A 15,972-nucleotide genomic window follows, 5' to 3' on the forward strand; every position below is an offset into this window, starting at 1 on the left:
CAGGGAAGAAGAATTCAAATGCTTCACTCGAAGCTGTCTTGGTGATGCTAGCACTTGAAGCAGATGGCAAGTGTGATGGGTGGCATTTATGGGCCAGAGACCTGCCTGGTACCTCTAGTAATGGCATAGATGTGACCACCCATTGTCCCCAAGGGCATTTCCCTTTGGGACATAGTTCCTGGAGGCTCTGTGTGGTGAGGAGGAGGAGGGTCTGTCTCGGACGGATGAAGCACAGTGGCTGGGTATGTCTCATCCGGGAGGCCAGCCTAGGCACGTGGCAGGTGGCTTCTGCTAGAGAGACAGCAGGGGGCTGATCTGGGTTATGTCCACTTGCCAGAGGCCAGCCATCTCTTGCCCATCCCGGCAGGGTCCCTCTGATACCCCTGCTCTCCGCTGGGAAGAGGAGGGGACCCTGAGAAGCAATGGGACAAGAACGGCAAGGGGACTCGGTACTAGAGGAGCGAAGGGTCCCCTTTTCTCCTTGAACGCCAAATTAAAGATTTTTCTTTTCAGGATTCCTAAATGCAGATAAATATCTATTCCTGCTAAGTTGGCATGGATGAGGAAGCCTCAAATAAGAATGAAATAGTCTCATATATTAACTTCAACCCCCCTTCTTCCTCTTCTTCTTTTTCCCTAAATTGCTGGGGTTGTGAATAGCAGAAGGGGAATCGGGAGAAGTGTCTGGAATGTTCAGCCAGCTGGCCAGGTCACATTCAGAGGGAAACCTAACCACCTTCAGAGAGGGAGATGCCCCCCAAATCCTGCTAACTCCTTCCGAGTCCACTACAGGGAAGCTCTTCCCTGTGTCTGACCCGGCTACCCTTTACTGGAGCAGGGAGGCCGTGCTCCCGGAGACTGGAGAGTGGAGCACTATCCCTCTGCTAGGAGGACCAGGGGCTAGCAGCCAAGGGGCAGACAGGGCACCCTTCCCCCAGGGGGCCCTCACAGGCTTTACCTGAGAAGGTGATGTTGAATCCTTCATAGGACATGGAGAAGTCGGAAATGAAGCGGACCTGGGCGGTGAAGTTGCCATAGAGACCAGCGCTGATGGGGGCTGGCAACCGCGAGCCGGTCAGCTGTCTCAGGGGCTGGGTGAAGCTGCCATTTTCGGTGATGAGGAGGTAGTCATGGCCACTCTCCAGGTGGAAGGTGTGGAAAGTAAAGAACACACCTGCCAAGAGACCAGACGGGTCAGGGTGACGATGATGAGAAGCCTGGAGCAGCCCAGCTGCAAGAAGGGATCTGCACAGACAGTTCGCATTTGTAAAGGTCTGTGGGTGTGCAGAAGAAGTACAAGCACGTGCCGAGAAATCCATATGGGGGAGCCTGAATGAATGAACCGGAATGAACTGCATCACACCATCGCCCACAGGTCCGGCCAGGGAGAAGCATATTGCTTTACAGCTGTCAGAATTTGGAAGGAAGATTTATGGCTAGTTCTATGAGAATACTTCATAGCTATTCATTCATTCATTCAACCAACAAGTATTTGCATATCTGTTGAGTATGTACTTCCTATGGGCTAGGATCCAGGGCCAGGTAGGTGCAAGAAGACATACAAAACATTAAACAAATAACTACAGAAGAGTGATGACTGCTATAATGAAAATGGATCGGAGTGCCATGGGGGTGGGGGGTGCAGAACGGGAAGCAGTTTGCAGCAGAAAGAAGGGTGTGTAGGGAGTGCCCCAATAAGGAGTGCTCATTTGATTGGGGTCTTAAAAGGATGCACAGGGATTAACCAGGCAGGAGGGGAAAGGACGTCCCAGGCAGGGGACTGGTGTGGGTGCAGGAGCTTGTGTTTTAGGGCTCAGGGCAGCCCACGGTGTGGCTGGACACACTCAGCTGCTGGAAAGGCAGGCTAGGGCTAGGCCAGCTATTTTTCCTGGGGGCATCGAGCCATCCTACCCAGAGTGGATCAGATTTCAGACTTAGCAAGATGTTGATGGCTGTGAGGAGGACCGAGTAGAGGGAGAAGAGGCAGGGAGCATGGTTAGAATGGGGGCAGCCATGTGCTGGGCAAGAGAGGCTGGGGCCAGGCAGAGGGGCCGAGGGCAGGAAATGGACACAGGACCTCGGCAAGGGAGAAGGATAGGAACCAGCAGCCATGGTGCAGAGGAGGAATGGAAGGATGACTAAGAGCGTCCTGACCTGAAAGAAGGTGATGTTTTTTGCTATCTGGAGGTTCGACATACAGGAGGAAGAGGGACCAGTGGCAGAAGGGTAATGGGTTAGCTTTGAACACCCTGTGTTTTCAGCATCCAAGCACTGATAGGTGGTGGGCATCTGGGAGCACAGGTTTGGGGTTCAGCATTAAGGTCGGACTACAGCAGTAGATCTGGGAGTACCAGACAAGAGGTGTTATTTGAAGCCATAAGCAAGGAGCAGGGAGCCCAAGGAGGGCCGGGAGAGCATCAGGGATGGGGCAGGATGGAGGCTTGGGGAGGAGGGGCATTAAGGAGACAGGGAGAAGGAGGAGCAGTGCGAGGAAGAGACAGCGAGTGCTCCACTGCGGGAAGGGGTTGACGGCACTGAATGAAAACAATAATATTCACTAACATCGGAGCATGAAATATTTGTGCGTCACTGTCCTACATGTTTTGTTATTCTGTAACAAGCCTCTGTCCGTTGGAAGGGAAGACATGAAAACTCATTCAGTCCCGCCCATAACCTTACGGCATGGGAATGATTACTCCTATCCGCATTTTACATCTGAGGAGACTGAGGCACAAGAAGATCAAGTCACTCGTCCAAGGTCGCCCAGCTGGCAGGTGGTTGGGCTGGGGCCTGAACCGAGGCGATGTGACCGCAGCGTCTGTGCCACGAACTGCTGACACGACGCTGCGTCTCTCTCTACACAAAGACACCAGGTAGTAAGAGGGGTCAAGGGGCGCAAAAGGTTATGAAGCAGCAGGAGCTCAAGACCCAAAGCAACCCTTGAACTTGTCCAGACAGCTGTTATGCTTGTGTGAGTACGTGTAAATGCATGCCCGCCCACGAGTGTGTGTGCCCATGGGAGTATATGCTGTGGATGTGCTAGGGCTAGACCGGGGTGAGTGCCGGACCCAATTACTATTCAAAGTCCATGAACCAGCGGCGCAGGCGTCACCTGGGAGCTTGTCAGAAATGCAAAACCTCGGCCTCCACCACAGACCTCTGAGTCAGAATCTGCATGCTAACAAGATCCCCAGGTGATTTGCAGGCACATAAAAAGTTTGAGAAATACTTCTCTAGATAATTACTGACACATTTTTGATAAATGATGGTTGGATTCAAGCTCTTAACACTAAAGCATTGGAGATATTTTCATATTCTCACCGCTCTGTCGGTAGAAGTGGGTGAGCCTGGCGCATTTGCGATTCTATGGGTGGGGGGTGGGCGAACAAAGAGGTGGTGGGACCAGGGATGCAGCTGGTAAATGTCTGGTGCCCAGGCAACTGAGATGCATCCATTTATCTGTTTGATCAAACAGATCCTAAGCACGTACTAAGCGCCAGGCCTGTGCGAAGCACCGAGAGAAATCGTGCGGTTCCGTGGAGGAGACAGACCATCGATAGCGAGCATCCAGGGTGGGGGCGCAGGAAGAGCGAGCAGAACGCTGCGAGGGTTGGGGAGGCTTCACAGGGGGCCACAGTCCTCGACGTGACAGGTGCGGGCCTGCCTGCAGACCCAGGGGTATGTGTGCTCACACGTAGCCTGTCCTCCGACACACGAACACGTGTGCAAATGAGAAAACGGTTCTCAGTCTACAGAACACGGGAAAGGGCTCTGTGGCATCTGGGCCTTTCCTGTCCTAGCTGGAACCCCGGGGTGGGGGGCAGTGGGCAGTAACAGGGGAACGGAATTGACTGCGCACGTCACTCTGCACTCTGTTCTGCGTGCAAACAGAGACACTCCAAAGGAGGGAACATTTGTCTGGGATTCTAAGGATGAGTAAACAACCAAGATGAAACCCCTGGGGCTCCCAGCTGTGCTGACTGCTTGGGGCTTTTCTGGCCGTTGTGAGAAAATGAAGACATTGTTACAGAAATAGATAGGCCCCAGGGTGGGGCTGGGCTGCAGGAAAGGCGGCGCTTTAGAGGGAGACAGACCTGGATCAGAAGCCCGTCTACCCACGGAAGGGTCTGGGCCACAGTGGCCCAGCACACCCTGAGTCTGAGTGTCCTCCACTGCAATATGTGGATGACAGGATCACCCTCTCAGGTGACACTGAACCCCTGGAGGGAGGAGGAATTGGAAGCACATATGCAAGGCGCACAGCACAGGGCCTGGCACACAGAAGGCGCTCTCTTTGCTCAGCTCAGCTAACTCCCAGAAACCCTGTGAGTCCCGGGGTCACAGCAGGGACACGCTCTCTGGGCTCCTGACCTGGCCATTGGCTCGGGCTGGGTGTGTGGCAAACTGGGTGGTTCTGCACTTCCCAGAGTTTCAAGTTCCTCTTAGTACCCTCCTGTCTGGTAGGGAGCGAACAGAATCAGAAGCCTAATTGCTCTGTTCACAAGCCATGCCCTCTGGAGAACGGCCGGGTTCAGTTTAATTTAATTCATATAAACATTTCTTGAGTTCCCTAGGTGCTGGACACAGAGCCAGAGCTAGGGAAACTGCAGGAAAAAAGGCAGACACGTCTCTCAAACAGCTGAGGGTCAGTGGGGGAGACAGATGATGAGAGCACAAGTTCTGTACAGTGGGGCAAACCCTGGCATTGGGAAGGTGCAGGATCGTGTCGGGGCCCGAGGAGAGGAGCCCAACCCAGACCCCCAGGCTGGGGAGAGCAGGTTGGGAAGGCTCAGTAGAGGAAGCGAGTTCAGAAGGATGAAGAGCTGGCTACACAGGGGGATGGTGAAGACCGTACGGAGGAGGGAGGGTCACAGAGAGAAGAACTCATCCCGATGGGCAGAGCTCTAGAGGCAAAGAAAGCCCAGGGAGTTCTCGGAACTGAAGGTTCGGTACAGTTGGAGCTCAGTGTTTGCAGGGCGCAGAACGAGGCTGAGAAAGGCAGTCAAGGGCCATGCTAGCTCTTCCACAGCTTCATCCAGGTTAGGCGAAGCCTTTACGTGGTTCTAGGGAAGAAGAGACCTGGTTGTGCATCACTGACTGACCTCCTGTTGATTATGCCCGGAACACCTGTCACCTGGCTAACTCCCATTCACCCTGGAAGAAGGGTTTAAGTCTCCTGGACACCCGCTCCACCCTTGGGCTGCCCTCTGGATGTCTCCTCGCCTCCACCTGCTCCATCTCAGCACTGGCTGTGCTACACTGAGAGATCTCTTTGGACTTTCTGTCTCTACCACCGGACTACAAACGTCCTGAAGGCGGGCGATGCACAGTGGCTGTGTTTGCCTGGCACCCAGAAGAAGTGCAAATACAAAATATTTGTTAAATATTTGTTGAACTGCACTGACTTCTAGACAAAGATGCGAAGAAAGGCATGGAGGGGCCCGTCCCCTCCCCCATAACGAATGACAGGTGCCCAGACTCAGAGCGGATCACGCCTGGGGGGGCTGCTCCTCTAGGGATGGAAAGGGCTGCCCTTCTTTCCCTCGGGGTGCCACACAGCAGCTTCTGGGTCTTGCAAGGGCGGCCTCTGGCCCAGGCTTGGTGCAAACAGCTCTGAGAAACAAACAAAGACACTGTCCCCATCCCTCTCTCCTCAAGGACAACACTGTGGGGAGGAGGGGACACTGGCCTCGCCCTGGTGGCCTGGACAGTCCTGCCTTGCCCAAGAAGCTCCAGGCCCTCCTAGTCTCAGCTGGGGGCTTCAGTTCACAGATGGGACTACACTTTGACTTTTCTTTCAAGTTTTCTTTTTTTTAATATACAAGTAGTATACTTTACACATAATATATGGCTATGCCATATGTTTAGCCTCATTTTTTAATTGCTTTTAGGGAGAAAGGCATGGAGAGAGAGAAACATCACTGTGAGAGAGAAATATCTGCCAATGGCCTCTCGTAGCACCCAGACCGGGGATGAGACCTGCACCTGAGGTGAGTGCCCTGCCGGGAATCGAACCCGCACCATCGCAGCTACAGGGCGATGCTCCAGCCGACTGGGGCCCATTGGCCAGAGCCGTGCCACACATTTGCTCACCAAGTCCTTACTGACGGGCTTTTAAAGAGTTTCTAATTGTTCTATTGAAAAAGTGTTTGAGGAGACACCCTTACAGCTAAATCTTGATGTACGACTTCAGTTATCGTCTTCAGGTAATTTCAAGAAGTGACACTGCCGGTCCAACGGCACGTGTGTTTTTAGCTTTTGGCCCACATTGCCCAACCACCCTCCAGGAAGTCCCAGCCACGTCACCGATGCCAGCACGAGGACGGGTGCTCGCGGCTCCACACGATCTCCCCCGCGGTCGCGATGCCCCTGGCTGACTCGGAGAGGGAAGTGTATTCCATTGCTGGGGGAGTTGCATTTCTCTCATTACCAGTGGGGCTGATGTCTCTTCATTTGTGTATTTCCTCTAATATGACGTGTTGGTTTGTAGATCTGTTCATTTTATAGGCCCGTAGAGTGGGAATATTTTTCTTAAAGATTAGAAGAGCTTCTCATGCATCAGGATGGTAACCCTTAGCAGATTAAATGTTGCAAATAATGTTGTCCATTTACTACTTGAATCTTTCATGGCTTTGAAAAAAGTAATTCTGTTCAAAGTCTTATTTAATCATGTCTAATAGTCTTTACTTTTACGGATTCTACTTTTGGTGTCATGCTTTCAAGGACGTCCCTACGAGGTTCGATTCTGATGCTCTAGTACTGGAATCTATCTACATGGTTAAATGTGTGAGGGATGATTTTTTTCTCCCCTTCCGCCCCCGCCAAATGTTTAAGCTCACTGTTTTAAAACCATCTCTTAAATAACCCATCCTCTCTTCAGTAGATTGGAAATGACACTTTAATCATATATTAAAGACATTCTCCCTCTCACACTCACACACACACACACACACACACACACACACACACAGAGGAACCTATTTCTGGACCTTTACCGTCCCCCGCTGATTTGTAAGCCCACTCCTACACTCGTACCAAACTGAAATTACTTTAGCCCATAACAACATTTTATTGATAATATCCAGAAGAATTACTTTTCTTTTAAATTGTTTTTCTTGGCTTTTGTACATGTTAATTCTTCTAGCTCAGAGGTTCTTATTGAAGGGCAGGCATCAGAATTGACAGTGAGGTGTTCTACAGACACAGATGACTGGTTTCCACCTCCAGCATGAAAAATCAAAGCCTCTAGGGTGTGAGCTAAGCACTAAGGAATGTGCCCAAGTGCAGAGGGGGTGAGAACCGTGACTCTAGATGACCTTCAGAATAAGCTTCTGAGGGTACAGGCCATGTCTGCCCGGTTACTGTTCCTTCCCAGACCTGGGATCTGCCACACAGGTGCCATTTTCATTAACATCTGTTTTGTGACCCGAAACCCTTGCTGTGTCCTTGGTGAAGAGCAGCTGAGTTATGCGTGGAGAGGACTGCTGTGCCCAGTATCGGCAGGAAGGACACGAGGAAGGGGGAGCAGAGGCACCCTATGTTCTTCGAGGACACAGAACAAGGGAGGAGGTTTCAGGGGTACTGTGTCGGCTCTTAGGAAGGGTCGGATCTACCAAAAAATGAAGACAGACGCCCACTGGTAGAATCGGTGGGCCAGCTCCCCTCCACTGGGCGTGTCTAGATGGTTTAGACAGAAAGTGTGTCATCCTCTTGTGGGGACAGGTTCAGGGAGGATTCCTGCATTTAAGGACTTGAGATCTGGCAATCTCTAAGATCTCTTCCACCAGCATTTAAAAATACTTACTTTTAAATATTCCGTTCGGGAGTTCTGTGATCAAAGAGAAAGGCTCTGGGCCCTTTCTTGTTGGTAAGAAAAATGCAGACTGAGCCCACAGGTCACGATCTAGGTAGCTGTCTGTTGCGGTCACTTTGACGTGGGGAAGGTGGGGTCCTGACCACGGCACACCCCGATAACCGCTAGGGGCCTAAAACACTCACCCTTGCCATGCGAAGTTTCGATAACCCAGGTGCAGTTCAAGTTGTTGGGGTAGAAGTCCGGGAACCCTGGCGACAGGATGGTCCCGCTAGAGCCTTGGATGAAGCCGCCGCAGAGTGCTGCGGGAGGGGAGAGGGCGGTGAAAGGCTGGAATGGCTCAAGACGCTCCCCCCAGTCCTCCCGGGGCCTGCCCCCATCTCCTTCCAGACCCACAACCTTCACTGGTGACGGCGGAAGAGTGCCCCTTTCAGCTCCGGTTTTTCACGCCGGAAAAGGAATCGCCACCTGAGTGCCCCCTCAGGGTGGGCCTCACCTTCACAGCTGGGCAGCGCCCGGCTCCACTGGAAATTGGGCTCACACTCCAGGGGCTCCCCGTCACTCAACGTGTAGCCCGAGTCGCAGCTGAAAGTCACCAGGGCGCCCACATAGAAGTCGTTTCCATGACGCTGCCCATTTACGGGGATCCCTGGATCCAGACAGTGGTCCGACTGCAGTGTTATAGCTGGAAGAGACAGCCCACAGCTGGGAAAAACCGCTCGCCACAGGAAAGGGACCCTGGCTGACTCATAAAGGGAGGGAGAGAGAGCCCCGCTTTACAGAAGGCCTGAGTTGTCACCTACGCCCCCATGAGACATGCCTGGCATAGTCTGCTAAGAGTATTTGAAGACCGAGCAGATGAGTTGGCTTGATCATTTGTTCATTCACGCCTTCATTCATTCAGTAAACATTGGCTGAGCATCGGCTAAGGCTTAGACACCACGCTGAAGCTAACGGATATAAACCTAAGTAAGGAAATGGCTGTGTCTTAGTGGTGCTCTCAGCCCTGACTTTCTGCGTGGTCTGTAGAGCTGCACTGATGTCAGTCTCTTTAAACCAAGCCACCAGCAACAAACACAGACGGTGATGAGAGAGGGTGGGCGAGTGGGAGACGCTGCCTCACTTCCACGTCACGCTCTGTCAAATACTCTGTCCCCGGAGTGCCCAACCCGGCACCACCCAAGTGTCTGCACACGAGGAGCCCGTGTGTGGGCCATCAGCTTTCACTGCTTCTAAAGGTTTGACTCTTTCTAAAGGTTCTTTAGGAAGAAACTTTCATTCTCTGTAAAGGCTGAGCCCTGAGAGACTCTGGGAGCCAGGGAGGGTGTCCCGAGGAGCACAGCCTTGACAATGCCAAGGGGACAGGGCCAGGCCGGGAGCCTACTGGGGGGGTACAGTCCTGGGTCCTCTCACCCACCGGGGCCAGCCCTGCCCCCTGCCTCCCCGAGACTCACTCTCATAGCGGAGCTGGAAGCCGATGTCGGAGTGGCTCTTGTCGGTGGAGAAGAGGAGGTAGAGGTAGTTGCTGGTGCTGATGAGGAACTGGGGCACCTGGGTCCCGTGGTAAACCCCGATCAGGGGCGCTGAGTACGTCCGTCCGTCTCGCACTTCCAGAGTATCGTAGTTCACCTCGGTTTTAAATCTGCCAGAGACAGACAGGAAGACTTCTTGAGAGGCCCAAAGTGTGTGAATGTGCAAATGACAAGAGGCCCCGTCTGACCCAGGGCTTTGGAACGATCGGACTTTGGCAGGCTGGGAACGCAATGCACACACACTCGCTGGCCAAGCGGCAGGACCTGCTGCTCTCCTGCATCTGAGCCCTTCCCCTCCCACGGTGGACACGCTCTCTCAGTCCTCTCTGTGGCCTGGGCCCTGACCTGTCTTAACACCTGGAGGCACAATGACTAAGACCCTCACGGGGGGTAGAATGTTCTAGGCCGGGGTCAGCTAACCACAGGCCAGGGCCAACTTGGTCTATAGCCCGTTTTTGTGCAGCCTGAGAGCAAAGAATGCTTTTTACATTATTAAAGCACTCCTTGCTCTCAGACTGTACAAAAGCATTATATAATTATATGTATTATTATTATTATATATATATATTTAAAGCAAAGACTATGTAACAGATATCCACAAGTGTTCACAAAAACCTAAAATATTTATATCTGGCCCTTCACAGAAAAGCTTGTAGACTGCTATGCTAGATCATGAATCCTTTGTCTAGAATTTTATGTTCATCTTTAAGTGGTGTCTTTCCCCACCCAAGGAGCATAGCCAGGGTGGGAGCAGGAAGCGGAGCATGGGAGCAGGTTTGGGCCAGAGGTCAGGAAGGCCGCCTTCCCACAGTGGACATTCCAGGGTTAGGCTCTGCAGATGCTGGTGCCTCCTTCAACATCTACCTGCCCACTCTCCCTCCTCTGACATCCCCAGCTTCTCCTCACCCCTCCAGTCAGAGTCCCTTCAACAGCACAAACCCCACTACTGAGGTGGGGCCAAGGCCAAGGGCAAAGTCAGCGCTGTCTGCCCCACCCAGGGCAGTCCGCTCCAGTGTTCTCCGACCTTGCTGACATGTGAGTGTCAGTGCTGGTCCCTACTCAGCCCCGGGGCCCTCCCACACCGCTGCTTGGAGATCACCTCTCACCCCGTACCCCTGGGGCTCTGGTCCTACGCACCTGTCGAAGGTGATTTTGATGGGGTAGCCTGGCTGGGCTTCGATCACCCAGGCACAGCTCAGAGAATCCTTGTAGAAGCCAGGCCAGCCGGGAGACAGGATGGTGCCGCTGGGCGAAGTCAGGTGACCACCGCAGGGAGCTGGGGGGCAGAGGGAGAAAAGCAGCTTTCTTGGGTGGACAAATGAACAAGCAAGCAAGCACAAAAAAAATCCTCTGTAAAAAAATGTGTCTGCCAACAAGTATTGTTTTTGTTTTCATGGAAAATTACATAAACTGTATAAACTGTGATTTCTGTCTTTTGGGACTCTTACAGATATTTTCAATCGCATCATTTGGAGTTTTATTAAAGGCCAGAGGGAAGAAATGACAAGAATCCTTTAGACAAAGTCCTTTGCCATTTGGGAAGGGCTCAAGCACAGCCCTTGGTTGGGCCACACTGGTATTTCTCTCTTCCTCCCTCCGTTGTCAGGCCAGTGGCAGAGGGAGAGGTCCCTGCAGCCCCTGCACCCGGTGCTCTGGCGCTGGAGAAGGGCGCAGCCCCCACGCTCAGCTTGGAGCCCCGTGAGGGCAGAGACCACAGTATTCGTCTCACACAACTTGGAACCCCCAGCATTTAGCCTAGAGCTTGGCACAGTTGCCCCCCTCTACCAAAAATCAGGAATCGTTGCTTGGATGAATCAGTGAGTGGACGGACGGGTCAGCAAATGCCACCTGCGCCTGGTGGTCTAGGCGTAGTTCCGGGCTCGCCAGGCCTGTTTCCCCAGTCCCTGCGTCTCTCTGCCCGTCCTCCCATCCCTCAGCTACCCGCCGCACCCACCTCTTTCCCCCTCACCCCTGCCTCTTCCTGCAGCTGGACCCGTGGCCTCTACTACGGTGGTCACAAGGGCTCTTCTGGTGCTCCTCCTCAGGGCACAGGGTCGGACCTCACTGTGGAGGTCATGCTAGGCCATGTGACCGCCTCGACCGATGAAATGAGAGAAGTGATACGTGCCATGTCCGTGTGGAAACCCTGGGTGCCAGGGCGTGGTTGGTGACGTTTCCTGCCTCGGGGACTGGGGCACAGAGTGCAAGTGGTGGTCCTGTCAGCCGGGCCTCTCGGTGACTCCGAGGAGCGGAGCCCCTGATGACCCTGTTATTTGTCCCTGTGTCTGGGTTACATTATGCTCCTGTTTGGAGGTCACTGAGACTTGGGGGTGGCTGTCAGCACTGCCTAACCTCGGCCACCCTGGCCAGGACACCGCCCTCCCCGCGCCCAAAGCGGCTGCTGCTGTCCCCGCCCCGCCGTGGCCTGGGAGCCCACTCACGCCAGGCATTTAGCTTCACGTCAGTAACCACGTTCACCCTTCACAAAACACAAGCCCGGGGAGGGGATGCTGATATTTTCTCCGTCTTATAGCTAAGTGAGCTGACGCCAGTGGGGGTGGGGTAACCAGCCCTGGGTTAGTGCGTGGGTGCACCTGGACTCACACCCAGGAACACGGCGTGAACCCAGAGGTCTTAAGCCAAGGGGCCTCCCCGGGTTAAAGGAACCCCTGCCTCCTTGGGATTTCCTCACCACGGGGCTACCAGATGCCAAAAGTGGCCTGAACAAGACTGGGGAGGGGATAAACAGCTACAAAGCAATTCTATCTCTACAAATTTTTGTACATTCCTCCAGGTAATCTGTTCCATAAAGTGCAGCCAAATGCAGCCCACTCTTCCTCTCTGAATTCCTGGAAACATCTAAAAGAACTGTCAAACATTCTTCATAGAAAGTTATATTAGGAAGTTTAATTAAGAAGGATCAATAATAATAATAATAATGGTGAAGATCACAGAAGACAACTCTTAATGATGGCAATGCTTGCTTTATTATCCCCGTTTTACAGAGGAGAAGACCAAGGCTAAATAGGCAGAGATTAGATCGAGAGCTAATGAGGTCAGAGTTGAGACTTAACCTCAAAACCTCCATCTCCCAAACTCCTCGGCAGCACATAACAGCTCTGCAACCACAGCCGACAGCCATGAGCTCGTGGACACTGAGAGCTTCCTATACACGTCAGGGCTTACGGATTAGCCTTGTGACAACTGCAACACTAAAAGGCAGACACTATTATCATCCTCACTGCATAGGCAGGGATTATCACCCTTTTCAGTAAGCTGAGGCTTGTAGAAACTAAGTAATTACATAGCACCTACATCAAACACTGAGAGTAAATAGCAAATGGGTATTATCACCTCCAGGATGAACCTAGTTTTCAAAACCCATCCATCCATCTCTCTGAAACGACTAAAGCTCTCTTTGCTCCACTTCTCCAATGGACACAGGAGATGTTGTAGGTGGGGAGGGGCATGCCAACCGCTCCGTCCCTGGGTCCCCCTGCAGGCACTGAACCTCCGCAGCCGTGGGGACTCTCTCTCGGCTCCAGTGGGACACAGGCCCAGCCGCTCCGGTTGCCGGACCCCGATCTGCTCACTCCCTTCCCAGGAAGCCCTCGGCTACTCTCCACTCAGTGCCCGTTTATCAGCACAGCCATGTCTACAGTCTCCAGGGAGGGAAGACTGACTCCCGGCTTCGCTAGTCTTTGTCTTCTCTCTCTGCCGGGTCGCTTTATCACCTCGGCCACCGCCTCTCTTCTGCTCACGTGGTGGTCCAACGACCTCTCTAATCTTGCAGCGCTTCCCTCTGTTAGCTCACCTTCATATTTCAGGCGGCAGCTGCCAGGCAGGGAGAAGGAGGGGAGGATTCCTAAATGCGTATCTCTTTAATATTGGAAAGGAGGCTCAACCTCACTCTCACTAATGAAATACAGATGAAAACTACAATGAGAAATTATTTCTCATCAGGTAGGCAAAACCCAAAGTTTGGTATATTCCAGAACCTTGCTGGTGGAGAGGCAGGGTGACACAGCCCCTATGAAGAAAAATTTGGTCATAGCCAGCAAAATTCATGTGTATTTACTCTACGACCCAGCAATTCTGTTTGCAGAACTCTATCTTCAAGATACACTAGCAAAACACGAAACGACACATGCATACATACACACATATATCTCCAAGGCTATACAAGGCAGCACTATTCGTAATAGAAAAAAATTGAAAACAGCCCAAATGTTTAGCAATGGGGAGCTGAGCGAATAAACTGGGGCAATCAACAACACGCATGAGGCAACCATACAACACGAATGAGGAATAGTCTATACATAATGTCAGGGAGGGGTCCCTAGAATATATGCAGTGAATAAAGGCAAGGTAGAGAAGCAAAAAGATAAGGCTATTCCATGATCCCATATCTAAAAAATGAGGAGACACACACATGCATTTACTCACATTAACAATCAATGAGAGAGTAACCCAAAATCCGAAGATGACCCACGGAAAGAGGGCGTGATAGGGTAGAGAGGATAGGGTTAGGGTAAGCTAGACTTCCTCAGTAGATACCTTCTCCTAGAGGTTTCAATTTGGAACTGAAAATATTTTGCACAATTAGAAAGAAATATTGAAGTTTGATAAGCCACCCCTCAAAACTCATAAAGCGGAGGGGATAAATGAATAAAATACTATATTAGTTGGCAGCATAATCACACATGGAGAAACTAGTCAAAGCAATTTAAAAACACTGTAATTTGATACCCCACCCTCAGTACGATACAGGGAAAAAAGAACAGAAAGAAAAGCACCTTAAACTATTTTCAGTAGTCGCCTTGCTGTGCGTAGGACTGGTGTTGCAATTCTGAGACTCTTGGGCATGGAAGCTGGTGTTGGTGGGAACTGGGAGTTTCAGCAAGAGTGGAAGGAGATACAGCTATGATATCAGGGAAGGCAAGGAAAAAGTGTTCTCGTATGGAAATGAAATGAACCCATGATGCATTTTATCTTTAAAAAACTCCTCCTTTGCTCTCTGTTCATTGAAAAGACTTAAAAACAAGGACCTACTCAATAATAATAAGCACCTCCAGAACCCAGATTCTAAATGCCATTTTTCACTTAACAAAGAAATCAGGGCCTTTGGAGAAACAGTTGATTCTAGGTCAGGGGCAGAAAGCATACAAGATGAGGTTGGGCTAATTTCAAAAGGCCCCCACTGGGACAACTGGAGAGTCAATTAGAGTAATAACAGCAATGGATTTAAATACATACAGTATGCTTAAATACATTGGACTTCAATAGTATTTAAAAATGTTCAACTGTGGCAGGTGTTAGGGGATCAACTCATTAATATGAAATTGGTAAATAAAGAAAAATAATTAAGTATTTTGCTTGCCTTTTCTTCAGGCACGACACCTCAGGGTAACCAAATCGTTGATGTGGGCAGGGTGCCTTTAAGCACGCCGGCTTACGAAAGAAGAGAAAACGACAGCACAGGACCACTGAGAGATCCCCAGACTAGGGTCCTGGACGGCTCCTGATGTTCCCCAAAGAGGGAAAACCAGACATCATGTGCCTCTGATGGAGGCCCAGAGCCCTGCTTATAAAACATTCTGCTTATAGAACCTAAATCTAATTAGGTTTCTAGATATTACTGCCAATTAGAGGGAATATAAAATCGAGAAGATCATGTTAAACAACCTCCGAGGGATGTAGTCACCAAAATTCAGAGTGCAAGAGACCGCTCAGGGTAAGTGTGACCTGGTTCCTCCAACCCATCAGTGCAGGGGCTGGGAGAGCCACAGAGGACTCGAGACACATAGGCCAATTGTAACGTGAAAGCCTAACTAGGATTCTGACTTAAAAACAACAACAACAACTGTAAAAGAAAGGACTAGATAATCATGGGAATTTGATTGTATTAAGTCATTATTTTATTTTTTAAGATAAGGGTATTGTGGTTTTGTTTTAAGGAGTGCTTTTTTATCTGTTAGAGATGCACATTAAAATGTTGTGGATGAAACATTTTGCCTGAAATGTGCTTCCCAGTAATCCCCCGAGCAGGGTGGTGGTGGGTGGTCCAGTAAAATGAAACAAAATGAAACAAGCTTTGCCGTGAGTTTGTAATTGTTGGAGCTGGGTGATGGCTGCACGGGGGCTCATTACACTGCTCGCTCTGCTGGAAATTTTCATGACAAACGTTGGGGCAAACAAAAGAAGTGAAAGCAGTGACTCAAGCAGACATCCATGCAGCTCCGTCATCGCAGCGTTATTCACAGCAGCTAAAGGGAGAAAATAGCCCGGAATGTCCACTGGTGGACGCATGCGTACACAAAGTGTGGTGTGTACACACGGTGGAAAATCTTTCAGCCTTAAAAAGGAAAAACAAATCTGACCTAATGCAACACCGTAGACAGACCTTGAGAACATGCTAAGAGAAACAAGCCAGTCACAAAAGGATCAATCAAGACTGTATGATGCCACTTATAGGAGGAACTTCGAGGAGTCAGATTCACAGAAGGTGGATGGTGGTTGCCAGGGGCCGGGGGGGAGGAGGGAGTGAGGAATTAGTGCTGAAAGGAGCACAGAGTTCTTCGGTTTTGGGGGAGGAGGAGTTCAGGAGACGGATGGTGGCGATGGCTA

At 51.1% G+C, this 15,972-nt stretch overlaps 1 protein-coding gene across 2 annotated transcripts in view; it reads right to left on the reverse strand.

Annotated features, from left to right (window-relative positions):
* Window positions 1-15,972, reverse strand: part of CSMD2 (CUB and Sushi multiple domains 2) — a 550,409-nt gene that overhangs the window by 173,300 nt on the left and 361,137 nt on the right. For both annotated transcript variants that reach the window (XM_045858971.1, XM_045858969.1), the window contains exons 16-20: window positions 10,483-10,621; window positions 9,268-9,455; window positions 8,310-8,498; window positions 7,999-8,115; window positions 959-1,174 (exon numbers count right to left, since the gene is read on the reverse strand). In XM_045858971.1, coding sequence (XP_045714927.1) covers window positions 959-1,174; window positions 7,999-8,115; window positions 8,310-8,498; window positions 9,268-9,455; window positions 10,483-10,621 — 849 coding nt within the window. The remainder of the gene's footprint in view (window positions 1-958; window positions 1,175-7,998; window positions 8,116-8,309; window positions 8,499-9,267; window positions 9,456-10,482; window positions 10,622-15,972) is intronic.

This window comes from Phyllostomus hastatus, unplaced genomic scaffold (assembly GCF_019186645.2).
Source record: "Phyllostomus hastatus isolate PE091 unplaced genomic scaffold, TTU_PhHast_1.1 phas_scaffold_182, whole genome shotgun sequence".
In the NCBI taxonomy this organism is placed as follows: domain Eukaryota; kingdom Metazoa; phylum Chordata; class Mammalia; order Chiroptera; family Phyllostomidae; genus Phyllostomus; species Phyllostomus hastatus.